Source organism: Prosopis cineraria, unplaced genomic scaffold (assembly GCF_029017545.1).
Source record: "Prosopis cineraria cultivar Desert tree isolate PC_DT_omini unplaced genomic scaffold, ASM2901754v1 PC12, whole genome shotgun sequence".
Classification (NCBI taxonomy): domain Eukaryota; kingdom Viridiplantae; phylum Streptophyta; class Magnoliopsida; order Fabales; family Fabaceae; genus Prosopis; species Prosopis cineraria.
In genome coordinates this window covers 41,794,357-41,816,474 of record NW_026555343.1, presented here as the reverse complement: position 1 = coordinate 41,816,474, position 22,118 = coordinate 41,794,357, and the positions used below count along the sequence as shown (strand labels likewise).

Genomic DNA, 22,118 nt, shown 5'->3' with positions numbered 1-22,118 from the left:
TTTCGTAGCGTGATATTATTTATCAAAGAGAGGTAAAAATGGGAGCTACACACTATGGACTTCAGAGTACGCAGAGGGATTTCTGAACATAACCATGTCCCTGTGGGATGTGGTGCCATTGAAGATTCTATGCATGTTGTTTGTGATCAGGCACCGCCTTTCGTTTCTGCTGAAGGTGGAGACTGATGAGAGATTGTCCTTGGTTGTTGTTTCTTTGGATTTCCTTGATGTTTTAATCTAATAGTATTCAGTTTTCATTCAAAAAAGAAAGGCATAAAGGTTTTTCTATTGTTACCAAATCTCACGTATAGCTTCGTACGTAGTACTGTTTTACTTCATGTATATTTGGATTCCATAAGGAGCAATTTAAATTATTTACACCTGCAATAACAAATGCTTGACTAAACCGCGCACATTCAAAAATTTTAGAGATGAGTAGTAGTCTACGTCGAAAAGCTAGAGCTTTTGAAATGGCATCGTATTATAATAGGTACAAAGGCATATTTAAGATTTAAGAATTTCTCGAGATGTAAAACGGTATCAAAATAAAATACATGCAAGTGAATTTTCCGCATTATATCCATTGATGGTGGTTGAGCTGCTTAAGTCCGTTAGTTATGCGGTGCTGTTTCTACTTCATGTTGTTTAGTAGTTGGTAGTATAATCATGTCCCAAATAACGAAGTACCAAAATATTAACTAAAACTCTACCAAAAAAAAAATGTTAACTAAAACTACACAATTACTAGGTATTTCATCCTTAAAAAATACTCGATGATATTCTCAACTAGCTCTTTGTAACAGCTTTCTTCTTTCACAGTCACAGGAATAATCGCCACAGGCATTTCTTTTGTTTTGTTTTGTTTTTTTTTTTTTTTGGGGGGGGGGGGGGGGCTATATCACCACTTTAACTAAACCAACACCGCCCTTAAACTTCCCAAACACGAGAGGTTTCTGTGTATACATCTCTCATCAAATTATTCTCGCGCTTCCACAAACAGACAAGATATATGGAGTTGAACTTGAAAATTTTAATAATCATAAGTTAATGAAACCAAACTATTAAACTGGTTATTAAAAAAATAGCTGAGAACTGAGAAGGATTACAAAGCAGAAGAGATCCTGAATTACCCAGCTGATTCATCTAACAGCAGAAAAGACACCGACCACATCCTAAGAGACTATCCATGACCCTAATCCTTAACTATATGTTTATATGCTCTCTCCTCTTTTCCATCTTCTTAGCAATGAGTAGGGGTTGAGATAAAATCTTCTCGATGCATATATAGCGAAGCAATTACAAGTTGCTGGTTCCTAAAAGCCCCTAACAATCAACCAAACAGCAGGGTGCCTCAAGAAGCATCTGGGTCTCTGCCTGCCATCATTAATAAGGTCGATACCTTCTACTGCGATTGCCCTCATCACTGCCACTGCCTCCACCTCGCCCTGGCTGGCTGCTTGGACCATTGTTCCTGCGGGGTCGGGGTGCTGAAATCTGTGCACCAGGCTGTTGACTGCAAAATATCCCAATATTGAGAAATTAAGGTTTTCAACAAGATAGAACGAGAGAATAAATCCATGCCCATGAATGGTAGCAACTTACAGGACATAGCCGATACGACCATCAGGTAATACCATGGGGACCATCTGCATTCCTGCTGGCATAGGACCCCTACCGTATATCACCGGCTGTTCATATGCAAACACCCACAAGTTGCAACAAGATTAGAAAATGGAATGAACCAAGCTGGAAAAACATTGACTTTAAGTTATCTGCAGGTATATTATTTACTTGTTGATAACCACCAGTAACGCCATATCCAGACCGCACAGAACCATATAGATTTCCCGAGAAACCACCATAACCAGGATGTGGATGGAGCCCAGGATTGTAGGCATGACCTCCATCAGATTTTTTCTCGGTTTGAGGCTTTGCTAGAACAACTTCCAACACTTGGCCTGTAGTTCAAATCCATCAAGCATATTTAAGAAAGCATAATGAACAAACTAACATGTTTAACAGATAAGATCGTAAGACTAGTGAATAGTGATAGTTTGAATTCAAATAGAAACTAGGTGTAGGCCTTCCATACATCATCACATGGAGTGTGAAGAGTAGACCACAGTCCATGGCTTATGAATAATGCAATTTTCTACAGATTTTATAATATATATATATATATATATTGAAGATATATTGATATTGGTAAGTAATAGCACTCTACTTGTAGATAAAATATTAAATAAAAAATCAAAAGACAGACTTGCATAGAGAAAAAATAAACACACACACACACACACACATATATATATTACGCAAAAAGGGTACCATCTATTTCATATTTTTCTGTATCTTTTACTGCCTTCAATGCACTTGACCTCTCTGCAAAATGAATGAAACCAAAATCACGTTTGCCTCCAGATTTCCCAGGAGGCATGACCACTTTTGTTACTTCTCCATGTCGACAGAACAGTTCCTTCAGTTGTTCAGTAGTAGTATTCTCAGGTATGTTTTTCACATAGAGAGCTTTAACCTGAAAATGCACAAAAAACAATTGCATAGAAAATATCAAGTAACTACTTATATGCCAAACTAGTCTAATCTCTAGATATATGAAATAAAAATAAGATCAACTTTTTACTACCCATTACTATACTTAATGTCTCATCAATCTACAGTATCAATAATAATATATATTTTATGTTTTGTATTGTTGACTATATACACAAGATAACTGATACTATTCATTTCTGTATCCCTTAGATCACATCAAATAAAAATACTTTTAAAGAGAATTATCTTTTTTTAATGTGACAAGGGTCCAAGTCAGCATAACAGACCCATAATCACTTATCAACGCAGAAAGAGGAGGAAGACAACAGAATCTGATGCTGTTATGCAGATTATGAGGGATTTATCTGATTTAAATTAATTCCTTGCTGTTATTTTAATTAATTATTGTTTTGTTTTGCTGTTGCTAGCTCAATAATAGGACCTTAACTTCGTTAGTGAGGTACCCACTTGCTAGTCAGTTATTTTCTGATTTTTAGGCTAATATTCTGCATTATTTGATTTGTTTAATTGTGATTTATGGTTATAAATATCCTCGCTTTTATAACAGCAGGATATCATTGAGTAATAAACCTGGTTTATCCTAGGAGACTCTCCTATTTGGCTATTAAGTTCATTAGAGTGAGATTCTTGCTCTATTTAATTTAATAGATTTTTCCTTGTCCTTCATAATTGTCTTGAACTTCTACCAAATACGTATCCAAGCCTCTTTCAATCATCACGGTGACCACAAGCTACAGAAACGAAACTGATCATGCTAACTCCTCTAACAACCCACCCCAAGGTCAAACTACTGAAAACCCGTTTGCATCAGACCTTTTAGCCATCATTGCATCCAAACTTGAAACACTTGACTTATTAAAAGAGAAGGTTGAAGCATTTGAGGTATCTGCCAACAAAGGTAAAAGACCCATAGGAAGCTATCGTAGACGCTCACACTAGGATGAGGATAGTGATGAAGAGTCAAACTATAAAAGAGGTCCATGTCCGCCACACGCCAAAATTGAATTCCCAAAATTTAGTGAAGGTGACCAGCATGGTTGGATTTTAAAGGTTGAGAAATATTTCAAGTATTATCAAACATCAAAAGACTTAAAGGTTGATATGGCTTCCATGTATTTAGAAGGGGATGCTTTGGATTTATTCTCATGGATAAATTCAAAACGTACCTTGATTTATTGTGATGAGTTAGTTAAAGCATTGCAAGAACACTATGGCCCTCCAAAGTATCAAAATCCTAATGAACACCTGGCCACCATCAAGCAAACCGGATCAATTCAAGAGTATCGCCAGGAATTTGCTAAGAGAGTTGCTCGAGTTCATAACTGGCCAGAACACTGCCTATTAGGCATTTTTCTTAGAGGACTCAAGAGATAACTTAAAATTTGATGTGCGTATTTAGAAACATCACACAATGTATAAGGCTGCTAGTTTAGCCTTAGAATGTGAGAAGTCACAACTACAACATGGGCCCAAGCCCAGCTCTTCTTTGACCTAAACTCGGTTTACTAATGCCTCCGCATGTTTGCACGTGACCAATAGGGTTTTGCCTCAACCTTCTCGCCAAACACATTAAGGAACTCTCCTGTGTCTTCTTCGATCTCATGACCAACAAACACCATCCAGCCACAATCACTGCTCTCAGACACCGAATAGCAATGCTGCAAGTTTGTTGTAGGAAGGTCTTCCGGCCTAGGCATCGCAACAAATCCTCATCTCTCTCACTCTTGGAGATCGATGAGGATAGCCAACCCATTTCTAAGAATCCCAACACTGTGGCAGAGGTTGTAGACGAGATTACGGGAAGTGCAAAAATCTTGTTTAATGCTATTTTGGGTAATATTTCAGCAACAACTATGAAGTTGTGGTTAGGTGCTTAATCGCGAAGTGTTGCTCCTTGTGGATAGTAGGTCGACCCACAACTTCATCTTTGACTCGTTGGTGCAAGAGCTGAACTTGCCTACTTGTTCTATTCCCACTTTTGACATACAGATTGTGTGGTTTGAGGAAATTGTGTATGCAAAGAAGTGGATGGGAAGCTACCAAGTTTGACCATTAAACAACATTTTTACCCTTTTTCTCTTGCAGGAACAGATCTAGTGTTGGGAATCAAATGGTTAGCTTCCTCAAATACCATAAAAGCCAGCTGGAACGAAATGTTCTTGATTTTCTGGGTTGATAGCAAGGTATAAACTTCAAGGAGTACGTCAAACCTCAAACCTCAAACCAAAAAGCCAGTTACCACCAAATACGGGTCTTGCCAACAGATATTCATAAAACATTTCAAACTCATAGTGGACGCTATGAATTCGTTGTACTGCCCTTCAAACTGACAAATGCACCAGCCGCTTTTCCAGCAGCCATGAACAATCTTTTTCGTCCTTATCTTCAGATATTTGTGTTGGCTTTCTTTGATGAAATCCTAATCTACAGTCCCACTCCAAAACTGCATGAAGATCATCTCCGATTGGTGTTTTCTACCTTGCAACAACAATCGTATTATGCCAACTTCAAGAAGACCCACGTGTCCTTAGGGCATAAAGTTTCAGCACAAGGAGTGGAAACGAACTTTGAAAAGATTAGTACCGTAAGTGAATGGCCAGTACTTACAAATGTTACTAAGCTTCGAGGCTTTTTAGGACTCACAAGTTATTACCGAAGGTTTGTCAAGAATTATGGTATTATTGCTTGTCCCTTTACTGCATTAACTAAAAAGAGTGCTTTTTGCTGGACCCTAGAAGCTCAAAGAGCTTTTGAGAATCTTAAGCTTTATCTCATTACAGCCCCTGTTTTAAAATTTCCGAAGTTCACAGCTTAGTTTGTTTAGAGTGTGATGCTTTGATGAAAGGTGTGGGGGCCATCATCATGAAACAGGACCACCCCATCACCTTTTATAGCAAGGGATTATCTTTTTTCTAACAAGTTTCAGTCAGTGTATGATCGAGAACTATTAGCTTTAGTGCTGGCACTCCAAAAGTGGCGTTGTTATCTGTTAGGAAGGCATTTTACAATATAATCTGACCATAGCAGCTCAAAAAATCTGTTGCAGTAGAGAACTTTAACAAAAACTCAACAGTGTCTCATCCTTAAGCTACTTCCATTCGATTTCTACATTGTATATAAGGCTGATAAGGAGAATATTGGGGCTGATGCACTATCCAAAAGGCCACAACATGCTGATTTTCTCCGCTTGGTGATTCTTGTGCCTTTGGATTTCGTAGAATTACAAGCAGCTTTGACATCAAACTCTTTTACAGCTCCTATCGTTGTTGCTTTGAAAGAAAATCCCAATTCTCATCCCGATTACAGTCCAGTTGAGCAGAAATTATATTTTAATAGGTGCTTAGTCATTCCCCGGAGCTCATCTCTTCACTCCAAGCTATTGCAAGAGGCACATGTAACAACTTCAGGTGGTCATGGGGGCTTCTTAAAAACTCTCAAGCATTTTAATAGGTATGGTTTATTGGACTAAAATGAAATATGATGTAAAAGCTTTGGTTCAACAGTACTTTACTTGCCAGGAGAACAAATATGAAACTCTATTGCCAACAAGCTTGTTGCAACCTTTATCGCTTCCGGAACAAATTTGGGAAGATATCTCCCTTGATTTTATTGTTGGATGCCTAAATCTGGTGGTTATGATACTATTCTGGTGGTAGTTGATAGGTTGAGTAAATACTCTCATTTCATTCCCCTTTCACATCCTTATTCTAGTGCCTAAATATGGCCGCTTATTTTTTGTGAAGAAAATGTTTGCTTGCATGGCATGCCTCGTTCTGTTCTATCAGATCGAGACCCGCTTTTCTTCAGTTCTTTTTGGCAAGAACAATTTAAGCTCAGTCAAACTCGCCTTAAGATGAGTATTGCATACCATATCTATGGTGTTTTGCGCATGAGCAACCACGTTCTTGGAGTAAGTTCCTATGTTGGGCAGAATTCTCATTCAACACTAGTTTCCATGTTTCTAGCAATACTACCCCTTTCAAAGTGGTATATGGTAGGGACCTGCCTCCACTTCATCCTTTCATTAATGCTATGCTTGGCTCACAGTGGAAAATAAGGAGAGAAAATGGGAGGGATACAATTTTTTCTCATTGTGCTTGACTAAGCGAGAGAAAATTGGGAGGAGAAAAAAGTTGTTAATTCTACATAAACAATAGTAACCTTATTATCTATAAAAATATTTATATAATAAAATTCAATATTTTAACATATTATATATAATAAAAATTATTATATATTATTAACTGAACAAAAATATAATTAAAAATTATTTCATTCAATATTGACGAAAAATTATTTTATCCAATTTAAAATTTTATTTATTAAATTATTAATATATAATAATCCTAAAATTTAAAACTACAACTAAATATAAAGCACTTAACTGAAAATTAACTTGAAAATTTAAAATTAGTATTTGTTTAATTAGTCTAAATTACATATGCTGCTTGTTTAACAAAAGCTCATATTATAAATGTAACTACGCTACAAATATCATGATAAAAATAAAGGCAAGCAAGAGGCAGCAATGAAAAAATTGATAGGAAAATTTGGAAATGAAATTTTCTCTCCAAAATCTCCCCATATTTGGAGAGAAAAGTTGGAGGTAAAAACATGTGGGTCCCATATGTTATTTTCCTCTCACTTTTCTCCTCCCTCCACTTTTCTCTTTGTAGCAAAGTAAGGGAAAATGTTGTTTTCCCCTCACTTTTCCCTCCTACCAAGCATAGCATAAGGGTGAACGTGAAACTCACATTGCTAAGCTTGCTGACCAACTGGAAACTAGAGATCATATGATGCAACTTCTCAAGGATAATTTGAACAAAGCCCAACATAGAATGAAGACTTATACAGATCATCATCAGCATGAACTTTCTTTTGAGGTGGGAGATGCGGTCTTCTTGAGGATACAGCCTTTCAAGCAGCGTTCATTGTCCCATAAGAAGTATGACAAGCTCTCACCTCGTTTCTTCGGACCTTACACCATCATACACAAAATTGGATCAGTGGCCTATGAATTGCAGCTACCATCAACAGCTAGAATTCACCCAGTTTTTCATCTCTCGTTAGTGAAATCAGCTCACAGGAAGCCCCCTCTTGATCCTCCAGCAGATTTACCATTGTCAGCTGATTTTGAGCTAGTTTTGGAACCTGAAACTGTTCGATCTCACCACTGGAAGGGTCCTTAATTAGAACTGTTAATCAAATGGGGGTCCAGGCCGAAGGAAGAATCAAGTTGGGAAGATTATGATCTGTCTGCAAAACAATTTCCCAATTTCCGCCTTGAGGACAAGTCGTTTTTTCAAAGTAGGAGTAATGATAAGGGTCCAAGTCAATATAACAAACCCATAATCACTTATCAACGCAGAGAGAGGAGGAAGATAACAGAATCTGATGCTGTTATGCAGATTATGAGGGATTTATCTGATTTAAATTAATTCCTTGCTGTTATTTTAATTAATTATTGTTTTGTTTTGCTGTTCATAGCTGAATAATAGGACCTTAACTTCATTAGTGAGGTACCCACTTGCTAGTCAGTTATTTTCTGATTTTTAGGCTCATATTTTGCACTATTTGATTTGTTTAATTGTAATTTCTGGGTATAAATATCCTCGCTTTTATAACAGCGGAATATCATTGAGTAATAAACCTGGTTTTCTCTTGGAGATCGTCCTATTTGGCTATTAAGTATATTAGAGTGAGATTCTTGCTCTATTTAATTTAATAGATTTTTCCTTTTCCTTCATAATTGTCATGAGCTTCTACCATAATGTTACTGCAGATCTTTGGTTTCCATGGTTTTTAAAATGGTTTAAATACCCCTCTACAATGCTAGGGCAAATTATTCTAATTAATAATGCATGAATATCCCACAAGGAGATTTAAAAAAAAAAAAAAGTATCATATCAGTAGAAGCATACTTCATCTTAAATTCAGTATCCAGTGTTCTAGACCTAGTAACTTGCTCTAAATGCAAACCAACCCCAAGCAGCACTGAAAAAGCCCAAGCTAAGTTAGTTTGGGGTTTATGCCTATTTCAGTTGGTTCAGGTCAAATTCAAGTTGACAAGATTTTGCAACAAATTAACCCAACTGACCTGGTATCTACTAAGCCTGCAGGACATCGATACTTGTTATTGTTAGTTTTATATGATAGATATTCTAGAATATATCTACACAAGCTGAACCATTTTATCCATGATCAACCTATATCAATGAAAGCAGAATGCACAGTTGTATCAAATATCAATAGTACTTAGTATACAGCTTCTCTCCACTTAATTTGCCATCCACTGCACCTCCACTAACAAGAAACAATGTCATTTTGGCTTGAATGAATCAAACTGATGTGTAATTAATTCATAAAAGAAATATTAAAGATTAGTTAATAGTTAGACAGTTGGGTAGTTTAGGTTTTGTTAGAATAAGAGCATAAGAGAGGGCCTATATAAAGGGTCCTATATGACTCAAGTTATGCTTGATCCAGTTCTTTAAAAAACCCATAAATATATTCAATGCACTCTCTACCTCTGCTTCTCTTTTCTCTCATCACTTGTATTTCTTTCCTATCTCTCCTTTGTTTTAGTCTGTTTCTCTCTTCTCTCTTCATCTCCTTCTACCATACCAATGGTATCCAGCCTTACATGCTCGTAACCCACTCCCAAACAACATTAAAGATGGCAGAGCAAACTAACAAATGTTTACATCCTATTGAAACTCAAATAGAAGCACTCACAGCCCAAATAGCCCAACTTGTGCGTACAGTGGATGAGACATGCACCACTAGAGGCTTCAAGAACAATGGAGGAATTGGCCAACATAAGAAGGGGACACATGATGGGATGGGAGGACTATATAGAAGGCATAAAGAAAAGGTTTGGACCTACCTATGAGGCTCCCAAGGCCTAATTGATGTGTCTGCGACAAATAGGAATGCTAGCCGACTACGACGACTCGTTACATGAGATTGTGTGCAAGCTTGACCTATAAGAAGACTACTTGATGCAGACTTATCTTGAGGGCTTACAAGAAAACCTTGCTAGGCCTATTAGGTTATTAAAGCCCACTACACTACAAGCCACTTTAAGTCTGCCTCGTTTTGGCTTACAAGAAACAATGTAATTTTCGCTTGAATGAATCAAACTAATGTGTAATTCATAAAAAAAATATTAAAGATTAGTTAGATAGGTGGGTGGCTAGGTTTTGTTAGAATGAGAACGTAAGGGAGGGCTTGTATAAAGGGTCCCATATGACTCGGGTTATACTTAATGTGAAAAACCAAGAAATATATTCAATTTTGTCTCTACCTTTGTTTCCTTTTTCTCTCTTCTCTCTCATCACTCATTTCTTTCCGATTTCTCCTCTATTTTATTCTATTTCCCTCTTCTCTCTTCATCTCCTTCTACCATATCGAAAACCTATTTAAGTTTCATCTAATACTCAACATTTTTCTCCTTCCCTTTCATCCTTTTTTTCACCCAAGCCACCTTCATCTCTATACCATTTGAAAGTAGCCTCTGTAAGTTGTTATCAATCTACAATGATCTTTGCCAATAAGGTGGAGATGCTTGATGTGGATGAATCCCTAGATGCTTCCTTCTTCAACCTCAATTTCTTCTCCAAAATTGAACTCCATTGAGGAAAGCTTGATCGCTCGTCTTCTCAAAACTCCTCATCCAAAACCAAATGTCATCCACTGGAAGTCTTACTATACTAGTTCTATTTATAGGGAGCCTAAGGATAACTTCAACATATAAACATATTTAATCAAAACAAAATAATTAAACTACCAAATTCTACCTAATTTATTCTTCATTAAAATGCTTCTACTCTTATTAAGAATTAAAATAATTCCTAATAAACCAAGTATCAACAATTAATATCTTTTCTAACCCCTTTTCATCCTCCATCAGATTGTCAGCCTCAATCAATCCTCTCCCTCTGTTGTTCATAATTTCACAAGTATAACAAGGTTTATTCTTCAGGAATGGGGTTTTCAACCCCAGTATCTTGTGATTTTGATTTGCTCAACTTGATTGATCTCTTCACAGTCATGCTTTACCTTTTAATTATCCAATGACTGGGTACAATTTTTACTGCAGGCAGAAAAATATATTACGTGATTTGCCTTTATTCATAAAATGGCCTAGTATATTTAAAATGCAGGTGACTTGAGAATACATAATTATTGCAAGCACCATTAAGAAAGGCAAAAACTGAGAAAACAACCGAACCCAAACTGATTGGTCTTTTGGGTTCATCACCTTTTGGCTTGGGTTAGAGTGCAAATTGTTGGCTAAGATTGTGTCATTTAAAAAATATCAGAACTCTCTTCACATAAAACATGGAAATTTTCATTTTTCGGAAAAAACTAGAGAGAGAGAGAGAGAGAAGTATCACAAAAATATGCTCCATGGATGTACTTTTGGTTGACACGCAAAATGGAAGTCACAGTGCCTCAATCATGTTGAAAGGACAAAGCATTATGATGATGAACCAATAGAATTAGTACAGTAAAGGCTGTTCTGTATCTAGCTTTCTTCACATCTTCCCACAGCCATGCCTCTTCATCATCACACCAGATTATCTGAATATATTCTTTTAGGTGCCAAATAAACATAATTAAAATATAAAGTTATCAACAAGTGATCTCCTTCACTGGCTACTTGCCCTCTTAAATTCCATTACTCCCTTGGGCACAATTATTGTCAGCAAGCATCCTGAAAATATTGATTTTTTAAAGAAAAGTTCATATGAGCATGTCCACCTCTAACCAATTCTTTTATTGATAAGTCGGATATATCACCTACTGTGTAAATAATGCTGCAGATAAATGAATTTATGATTTCATATTTTCATCTCTTCCAGTAAAATTCACCATAACAGCACAAACATGACATATGAGAAAACTTCAATGCCAACAGCACACCCATCATCTCATCATGCCAGACCTCTCCTCTCATTTATAAACTTTAGGACTTCAACGCCCAAAGTATCTTGGAAGTTAAAGGTTGACTCCAAGACAAACTCCTAAAAATAATTGTACAAATCCTGAACAATAATAAACTTTAGGACTCCTGATAACGAATATCTCCTGGTCCATCAAGAATACTATTTATATAGGTTTTTCAATACTTCCCCAGTTATTGCAAACTGCTGCACTCAACACAAAGCATCAACCAATCCTAAATCACCATATATCTTGGGTCTCACAGAAAAAACCCACACAACGCCTCTGGTGAATAGAAACCATCTCTACCTTCAAGTAAGAAGTTATCAGCCTTAAAAGTGTGCATCCTCATTGTGACTATTTTATCTCAATTATTACCTTCCAATGAGAAGAAATCAAGCTTAACACAGTTTACCTTCTACGTTACATGTTTATCTCCATTGAACTCCACACAGTCATGTTGGGAAACTAAGTCCAACTTCTTGTTGATTCTCATTAATTAATCAGATTATTTATTCGTATACTTCATATAAGTTCACATAATTAGCCTTGAAGTGTATGAGTGGTTGTAGTTCTTTTTTATTTGTTTATACTCTTCACCTAAAGTTTGGTCTACTGAAGGCTGAATTTCATAGAAAGTTGCCAGGACACTTGTTGAGTTGGCAGTTCAAAAATGTAACTCCGAAAATCTGAACACCTGACCTGAATAACTTTTCAAAGATATACATGTTTCCATATTTTATGAGCTCTGTTTCAGGAGCAAAATGAAATTTAACCATACCCATGGGCTTAGACAGAGCAGAGTTGAGGAAAGAAGAGGAAAAGAAAACAGGAAGGGTGATATGGTAGAAGGAGATGAAGAGACAGGAGCAGGATAGAAAAGGGACGAGAGAGAAGAGAGAAATAGAAATAGAAGACAGAGGGATAGGGTAGAGAAACAGAGATAGACAGAAAATATGTTTCCAGGATTTCATCATCAAGCATAACCTGACTCACATATAGGACCCCTTTATATTTCCATCTTTGTGAATCAAGTCGGAGGTTGATACTCTTGCTGGTCCGGTCATGGCCTGTATGGCCACCCCCTTCATTGTTATTGGAGCCTCCAGTGATGTGTGACTCATCCACTGTTCACACAATTAAGGCGATTTGAGCCATGAGCGCGTCTATTTGGATTTCTACGGTACATAAACATTCAACTGTTTGATCTGTCATCTTCTTCAATGCTGTTTGGGAGCATGTTTCGGGCATATAAAGTAGGAAAAATAAGCTTTGGATACCACTAATATGGTAGAAGGAGATGAGGAGAGAGAAACAGAATAGAAAAGGGGCGAGAGGAGAAATAGAAATAGAAGGCAGAGGAATAGGGTAGAGAAACAGAGATGAAGAGATGGAAAATATATTTCCCGGATTTTATCATTAAGCATAACCTGACTCACACATAGGACCCCTTTATATAGGCTCCTCCCTTGCGCATTTATTCTAACAAAACCCAACTAATTAACTACCCAACTATCTAAACTACTAACTAACTAATCTTTAATGCTTCCTTTATGAATTATACATCAAAGGGAAAAAGAGAAGCAGGGATGCTCCACTATATATATCATATCAAACATCAAATGAACATACGACAGGCAAACAGCTTTTAAACCTATTTTAGCAACAATGTTCCATCATCAAGCAGAAAATTACCTGTGAGGATGCCGAATGATCAGATGAGTTCTTTGGATCTGCCCATGTGACAGTCGGGGTATTACCATCCAGCTTAAAGTTTGCATTTGACATCTTTTTTCGAGAATAATCAGCACAGGCGTTATTATAATACAAAACAAAAGCAAACCCACGATTCCTGCTTGCATTTTGGGGGTCCTGTAATAGATAATATGAAATGGCACTGAAAAGGTGGGCCTTCGACCATGATAATGTAAGCCAAAAGCACAAATCAGTTCAAGACTGCACCTTAATCAGCTCAATGTTTTCAACTCCAGGACCAACACCCATGATGACTTTCCTAAACTCATCCTCTGTCCAGTTTTTTGGAACATTACCAATAAACAATCTGTGTTTCGTTTCAGACACAGAACACCTTAAAGTTTTACCCTGATATAATGAAAAATAAAATATAATCAATTACCAAACAGTAAAATTTTCATCATCGTTAAGGACAATATAATTTTCAAATAACACCACAAATACCTTAAATTCCTTGTTATGTAGCTCTTCAATGGCCTTTTGTGCAATCTCTTTTGTTTTAAATGCCACAAAAGCATAACCCTTAACATCTCCTGTATCCCTATCTTTCATAAGTCTCACCTGCAAAGTAACAAGAAGATCAAATTATTACTGGTGATCAAACTTTCTCTACTACTTGCCAACAAAAAAGATAAAGGTATTAATATCAAGTGAATATGCCAGATTTCCAACCTCAAGAATATCACCAATTGGCTCACACATTTCTCTTAAATCATCTTCGCATGTATCTCGAGGAAGTCCACCAATAAAGACTTCAGAACCATGAGGAGGAAGTGCAAGAAGTTCATCATGCTTCTCCTTTTCATTTTCATCAATGGAAGATGGCTTTTGCTCATTTTCCACAGATTCAGTTACAATGTCACTTCCATCTGCTTCAGGATATTGGTCTTTCCCACAAGTTTCTGCTACTGAATCTTCATATTCATGTTCCTCAACATTCTCTTCATTCTCGTCACCACCTCCATCTACTCCCTCATCATATATTTGTTCTTCCACATCATCGTCCATCTCTTCCATGTAGTTTTCCTCATCAAAGTCCACACGCTCATCAACTTCTGCACCTTCCGACATGATTAGCTCAAGACCTGTGATTTGTCATTAACATCTGAATGCCTGAAGGTCCAAACAATAATCATGAAGTTAAAACACAGACACTAATAGACCATAAGAGACTTGTAACTTGTAAGGCTGCCAAATTTTCAGATGGAAAACCGAAAACAAACTTCATCACAATAGGAAATGTGCGATGAAATTAAGACAGGGAGGAAATAGTAGACATCCCAATAACAAAAATTCAACCCCAAATGTTCCATTTGGTTATTGGACATCTCTATTTGAACCCTAAGAGTGCACTTCAACTCACTTAAACTGTCACACCCAAGTTTTATTCTCCTATCACCGAGTGTAAACAATCAAATGAGGCATGCCCGAGCAGTCTCAGCTGAATTTGCAAAATATCAATGAGGTGCAAAGTTATAATAAAACTATCGGAATTTAAAGGAAGCAAGATTTGCCCCATGTAGTCCGGGCAGTTAAGTGGGTAAAACAATAAATAAATCAATCAAAGTAACGGCTTTCTCATTACAAAAGTTGTTCCACTCGGGAAAGGAACGTCAACAAGGGGCCACTACTGATTGGGGGGATGAAAGAAAAGGCAAAAATCCCCCAGAAATATAAATCTGCCAAAAGGAAGCCTCACAGAGAGTGATCAATGAAACCCTTGAATCTAACTGGGCAAAGAGAAGCAAAGGAAGAAAGACCCAATTAATAAGCATTAATAACCAAGAAATATCATAGAAACAACGCATAAAAGGGAAAAAAAATAAAGAACCAGAACCGGCAAAAGTAACATACCAAAAAGAAATATCTTTTTGCTATATGGGGTCAAATTCAGTTATGAGAAAGCCTAGAAGTGAATCCAAAGTACAAGGGGACAACTCTTGGGGCAAATTTTGAGAGCAGCCCTTCTCACCACCCCGAATACATGAAAGAAAAGGAGGCATGGAGAATAAAGGAAAAGGCATACCAGTAGCACAAATGGGGGATTTTGAGATTTGCTTCTTATTGGGCTTTTTTTTTTTTTGGCTCTCAGTGATTCCACTGTAGAGAGAGTGGGGGAGGGGGCGGGTGAGATATCCGGCGAACCCAGACACGAAGGAAGCCTCCTTTGTTTCTCGCCTTCTCTCCGTTCCTCAGAAGCCCCAAATCGAGACAGCGAGAGTACCCTGGGCGAGCGATTTCACTCCGAGTTACGAAGAGGATCTAATAGAACTTTGCCACGTTTCAGACCTAATAGTCCTATTTTTTTTTTTTTTTGCCATCATTTCTTTTTATTTTTCTTTGCCAGCGAAATTGTCCTCGAAATCTCATTCTTTTCCTTCCCTGCCAAACTAGGTCCTGTTTTAAATTATTTTTATTTTATTATTTTAAAAATTAATATTTTATAAAATATGTTTAAAAATAAAAAATTTTATTTTTCGAACAATAATCTCAAAATACTTAAAAAATATTTTTATTTTTTTACTTTTTAAAATAATATTTTATTTTTCGACAAAAATGCTTTTTAAAAACATATTATTAAACAAATTTTTTTATTTTTTTATTTAAAAAATAAAAATTATTTTTAAAATAAATTATTAAAGAGGCCCTAGCTTTTTTGGCCTTTTTAGCTTGCCAACAAATGAGAGAGTGAAAAGGTATCAAAAAATTATAAGATGAAATTCAGATCAACCGTTACATTGAAAAAACATTAAATTAATAATTTAATTAGTTTAATAATATATTTTGCTTTTAAAAAATTTCATTATAATTTAATTATAATTTTAAATATTAATTTTTGTATCAAAATATTTAAGCACGGATCTATTTTAGTAACTTAGAAAAATTAATCCATGGCTTTTTTGTTATCCTTACTTTTTTGGTATGATACATTAATCTAACCGTCTGAAAGAATAATTTCCTCTGCAAACTAGCCCCACTGCGGCTTGCCCAAAACAGAAACAGCCTTCATGCAATATTCATTGTTGACAAGAATGGCAAACAAATAAAGAAGGAAATAGCCTATAATAATAAACATATACTCCCTACAATTCAAAATATAAATAATTTTTTAAAAAATACACATATCAATAAAGTCATCATTCTCATAAAAATATATATTATTTATTGACCCCTAATTCGAATTATTAATATACTTCATGATAAGTGAGAAATATATTTACGTAAAAATTTTGGTTCTAGGTTAATAAATATAAGAGGTAAAAAAAAATTGCATGTACTAATTCACTTATATTTTGAATTAAGATGAGCTAGGAAGAAATGCTTATATTTTAAATATGAGAATATATATTTATTGCCATGAGATTCATGTAACTTACTCCATTCACCTCAATTTATTAAAAAAAATTATAAATTATGAATAGGATAAATTGGCTCATTGGTTGAAAAAAATCTTATGTCAAAAAATAGGGACTAAATTTTTAAAAATTTAAAAGTATGGTTGGTTTACGTTGATATACAAGGAGTTTATCATTGTAAATTTAAAAATTTACAAGGATTTATCATTAATATACAACGATATATCACTAATTAATATAATAAACCTTCTGTATTGCAAAATATTATAAATATTGAGTTATTTACTTAGTTCGATCCTATAACATAGATTATATGCAAAACCCCTTAGGAATATGATAAGTCAATCAAATCAATCCAAAAAATATATAAAATGAGGCAAGCTGATACTCCCTCTATTTTTATTTATAAGAGAAAAAACTATATCACACTATTTAAAAAAATCATTTAACTATATTAATTGTGTTTGAAAATGAAAGAATTAAACTAAAATATCCTCCATTGATTGTGTTAATCAAGTCTTCATTAATTATTTTTTATGACTGTGAATGACGAAATTATGAGAGGTAATCTAGAAAACTTATAATAAATACTTATTAAAAATGTGATTTTGCTTATATAAAAGGATAAGCAAAAGGTGGTAGTTTCTTTTATAAATAAAAATGAAGGAAATATTTTACTATTTAATACTATATATAGGTGTTTTGAAAATCTTCCTGGTTTTTTTTCATAAAAAAATCTTTCCTAATTTTAAAAATTATATTATATTATAATTATAATATAAGAGCAAACATTCAAAAAAAAATGTTTCATTAACTTTTATAATGTCATCATCGGTCTTTCATACATGACTATAAAAATAAATAGAGTAAAAACTAGATGGCTGTTTGAAACTAATTTTATTTTATTGTTATAAAAACTACTATTTTGTAGAACATGATCTAAAAATAATAATGATTATAAGTGTTTTTCTTACTATTTCTTGTTTTATAGAACAATAATCCCATAACAACTAAAAAATATTTATATTTTTCTATTCTTCAAAATAATATTTTAATTTTTAATTTTTTAAATTTTTTTTAAACATGTTACTAAACAGATGTTTTTATTTTTTATTTTGTAAAACAGAAAACTATTTTTAAAATAAGTTGTCAATGAGATTCTAGATTTGAAGATCCGTGTTCCTTCACCAAAGTGAATGTTATTGGTTTATGAAACAATGATGTGCCAAACACGTGATTTATTTTGCCAAGATTTGGGCCTCTTAGGAGTATATATGGGTTACAGGACTCTAATAGTCAAGCCCAAACACTTCTTTGACATTTCAAGGACATTCACTTTAGTCCTTGAATTATCATTAAATCAATTTTAATTTCATATTTAATGCTATGGTTGATAGAAAAGAAAAGTGAGATCTAAGGAGAAATATTTGAGAGGGAGAGGAAATTAAGAGAAAAATAACATGTGATGTTCACAATATATTTTTGCCTTCTGCTTTTTTCTCTATATAAAGTGATTTTTGAGAGATTCCTCATTTTTAAATTTACCCACTTTCATATCTCTTTACCTCAACTGAGGTTTGTATCACTTTAAAAAATCATGTTTGTTCATCTCTCTCTCTCTCTATCTAAACTATTAGGCTTTGGTTTTGAATTTTTTATCTTTTTTAGCTAAGTTTTAGCTTCTCTTTCATAATATGGTGGTACCTTTTGAGTACTACTTATACATGAGAAAACCTTCTTGCCAAATAAGACATCATTGAAGAAGTAATCTTTTTGGGTATTGTTGGCATGTCCCATAGAAATTTTACTTCAAGCCATGCTTAATGACACTATTATTAAGAGTTTCTGTCATAGTAGCCAAAGTTTCCCAAAATTAAGTGAAATCCTCTTATAAAATAAACAAGGTGACAAAATAACAACTCTAAGGGCTTATTTGAAATTTTTTTATTTTATTATTCTAAAAACTGATTTTCTGTAAAACATGTTTTGAGAATAAAAAATAATGAAAATTGATATTTTCTCATTTTTCTTAGTTCTAAAAAAATAATGAAAATTGATGTTTTTTTATTTTTTATTCTCCAAAATAATAATTCCAAAACCTTAAAAGATGTTTCCATTTTTTATTTTTTAGAATAATATTTTATTTTTTATTTTTAAAAATACGTTAGTAAACATATTTTTTTTATCTTGCGTAATAGAAATCTATTCTTAAAATAGGTTGTCAAATATTATCCAAAATATTTTGGATAATATTTTCCCATAGTTTTAGCTAAAAACTATGGGACTACCCACTGTCTCTGGCATAAACCATGAGAAAATATCTTCTTTTGTCATTTCTCTTCTCTCATTTTTCCATTTGCACTGTGCACACCAGATTCTCACTAATCGTGGAAGCACACTCAGCCTTTATTTTCATCTTCGCAAAGCTCAACCTCTTCATCTTCTAAAACTTCTTCATTCATTTGGTATATTTCTTTTTTATTTTATCTTTTCTGCTCTTTCATCTAGTAAAACTTCTTCATCCGCCTTTCTTCTTTTTCCTCTTCTGGTATATTTCTTCTATACTTTTATCTTTTCAATATATTTCTTTAATAATTTTGGTTTTTCTGTTCTTGGAGTTGAAGGTGTATTGTGCATGATTAAAAAAGATTGCCTCTTCCTTTAAGGATCTTTCCCCTTTTACATGGTGTGTACAGTTTTTTGTATGATGGACTGGAGATGCAATTTTTTCTCTTTCTTCAACAACTTGTAACTATCAGAAGATGCAAGCTCTGATGGGACGTTCGAAATCATCTTCTTTGATTTCGCACCCGAATATAAATTTGGTTACATTCATTTTGTTTTTATCACTTTAACTATTTATTTATTTTTTGGTAGGTTTAAAAAAAACAAAACTTTTAATCTTTTAATGTTCTAGTTGTCTTCCCGAAAAACTCTTAATGGCAAGATTCTCGTATTGTTGCTAGCGTCCTTTAGTTCGCGTTTCTTATATTTGTATTTTTTTTTAATTATTGTCATTTGGCTGAATGTTTCGATGATTTCATTTATATTCTACTAAGGAATTTTAATGTAATATACGATCTTCAATTTGCCTAATACACACGCGCACACACCAAGTAAATTATGGATCACATTTTAATAAACTTACTCATTTTTAATATTAATCAATGCTTCTTAAATTGATTAAATTTCTCATCAGATTAAATAAAATTTGTTTGGAGTGAATTAATTAAACCACTTGTTATTGAATCATAAAAAATGGCGCATAATCAATGATGTGGGATTAAATTTAAAATTTTTAGACTAATTAAAATATTAATTTAATTGTAGATTTTTTATTACATTCAGACAAGTTTATTATAATATGTAATAACATCAAAATATTTATTTAAATTTTACGTCACCATTTCACACGGTTTTGTCATAACTATGGGAAAACTCATGACTCTAACATGGAGACAGCCACAATTCCGACACAACCGTGGCTCTTTCCACGGTTCTGTAAAAACCGTGAGCATTCCCATGGTTCATTAAAAAATTGTCAGAAATCATTTTTCATAATAAATATTCTCACAGTTTTCAAGAACTAATGAAAATTACCATTTCCATGGTTTAAATTGTGGCTAATGAAGGGAAAACTCATAACAATTACCATGTTCTTTTATATTCTCTTCAAAATATTTTTTAAAAATATATTATTAAGTATATTTTTATTTTTGTTCAAAAGAATAAAAAATTATTCTCAAAATAAATTATCAAACAAACCCCCCATCTCATCATTTTTTTCCTCTCTCCATTTTCTTTCTCCTCTATTTTCTCTTGCAAGCCAGGCAAAGCATAAATTTTTGGGGTGCCACTTAAACAATTAATTTTTTTTTTCATGATTTCACATTTGTTTATAAAAAATAAATGAGCAAATTATTGCCTAAACTTTAAGTCCAATAATAAGATAGAATCTGAATTCATTTATTATACAAATTACCATTTTAACTTTTGATTTAGTCCCTGCTATTAATAAAAGTTAATTTTAATCATTAGTTGATTCAAAAAAGATAAAAAAGGACCAAATTTTTTTTATCATTTTCTATAATTTTTTGAATCCTTATCTATCATTTTCAGGTTTTTAAGTTTATTTTCTATCATTTGCTAGTGAACTATCAGTCAAAATTAACTTTTATCAATGGTAAGGATCAGATTGTATTGTTTTTAAAAAGTGAGGAAATAATTTGCACAATAAGCAAGTTTAATGTCTATGATACTATTGGACCTAAAGTTTTATCTATTCTAAAAAAATTGTATTGTCTCAATAAATTAAAGGGTTTTTGAGGCAAGTTACCTTTTATTTGCATCAATTTTAAATTAAACTTTATCTTGAAATACACTTAGCAATAGAATCCTGGTCTAATTATATTTTATGTCTGATTGTTTTTCTCACAATTTAAATGAATCCCTTTTATACTTCATCTGGACACAAGTAAAAAACTATGCAGCCCTTCTTGGAAAATTAGATTTTCACTTTTGCGTATACATACGAGGAAAAAATGAACAGAATCAACAATAATTTATTTAAACGAGAGGAGCTCAAATGGTCCTGATTTTTTAAATAAGATAAAAGGTTCGAATCTTGTGTAATATAAAAAATCACACCAGACAATATGCCTCTAATTCGTACCTAATAACACTTAAATATGGATTTATTCATGGTATGAAAATACATGACAACAAGTATTAAGATATAATAAATATAAATATTTATTAAAAAAATAAAACCAGAGTTGGGCTGAAGTTTTGATGTTGACTTGACCATCTATCCCCCCATATTTGCCACATCAGCGACTCCACGGACCTGGAGCCAAGGACGAGGAAGATAGTTTAAGGTGCAAAAAATAAAGTATATTTTTACATGTTAATAGATGATAAATTAGTGTTATAGCAACAATATGTAACAAGTTACGAATAAAATGGTACCACTTATATATATATATATATTCAAATAGTGCCGCTTTAGTATTTGATGCTTTGGCTTTATGGTTCATTATATATCCTTATCCTTTTATAGGCCAACTGAACAGAATAAGTTATCAGAAACGGATACTTAAACAATATCTTGCACCCTGTAAATCTTTATGTGTGTGTGTGTTTTTCTTTTCTAGTGCGTATTTCGTAGGCATCACCAAGAGTATGCCAAACATATTGAGACTACCATATGTTATTTGACTCTTAAGAAGAGTACGATTTGCTTATGCCCATCCCAAAAAGGAAAAAAAAAAAAGAAAAGAAAGAAAAGAAAAATCTTCCCATCTCTTTGCAGAATTATGAAATGGTCAACTCTTTCACAAGTAAAATATATTTCGATACAGATCTTTTTTTTGGATATTAGGCATGACCCATGACGATCCTGTTTTATTTTTGGCAGGTTAACTTGTTTTGCCAGCTATACCCATATATCTCATATTACCCTCATCATATGAAAAGATTACATGC

The 22,118-nt window shown here is 33.8% G+C and overlaps 1 protein-coding gene and 1 long non-coding RNA gene across 3 annotated transcripts; one reads left to right on the top strand and one right to left on the bottom strand.

The window, feature by feature from the left end:
* Positions 1 to 1,008: 1,008 nt before the first annotated feature.
* Positions 1,009 to 15,521, bottom strand: LOC129288082 (heterogeneous nuclear ribonucleoprotein Q). 2 transcript variants are annotated; one of them, XM_054924435.1, is made up of 9 exons: positions 15,305 to 15,521; positions 13,951 to 14,391; positions 13,723 to 13,839; positions 13,486 to 13,626; positions 13,219 to 13,395; positions 2,329 to 2,533; positions 1,792 to 1,958; positions 1,603 to 1,688; positions 1,009 to 1,513 (listed from the first exon to the last, which is right to left on the bottom strand). In XM_054924435.1, the coding sequence occupies exons 2-9, from the start codon at positions 14,347 to 14,349 to the stop codon at positions 1,384 to 1,386; spliced, it is 1,422 nt and encodes a 473-aa protein (XP_054780410.1). In that variant the 5' UTR covers positions 14,350 to 14,391; positions 15,305 to 15,521; the 3' UTR covers positions 1,009 to 1,383. The 2 variants fall into 2 exon arrangements, with proteins under 2 accessions (XP_054780410.1, XP_054780411.1); XM_054924436.1 differs by lacking the exon at positions 15,305 to 15,521 and adding an exon at positions 15,133 to 15,289.
* Positions 15,522 to 19,005: 3,484 nt separating this feature from the next.
* On the top strand, positions 19,006 to 19,721 carry LOC129287694 (uncharacterized). The gene is made up of 2 exons (XR_008587781.1): positions 19,006 to 19,099; positions 19,253 to 19,721. It is a non-coding gene; the product is annotated as an uncharacterized LOC129287694 (long non-coding RNA).
* Positions 19,722 to 22,118: the final 2,397 nt, after the last annotated feature.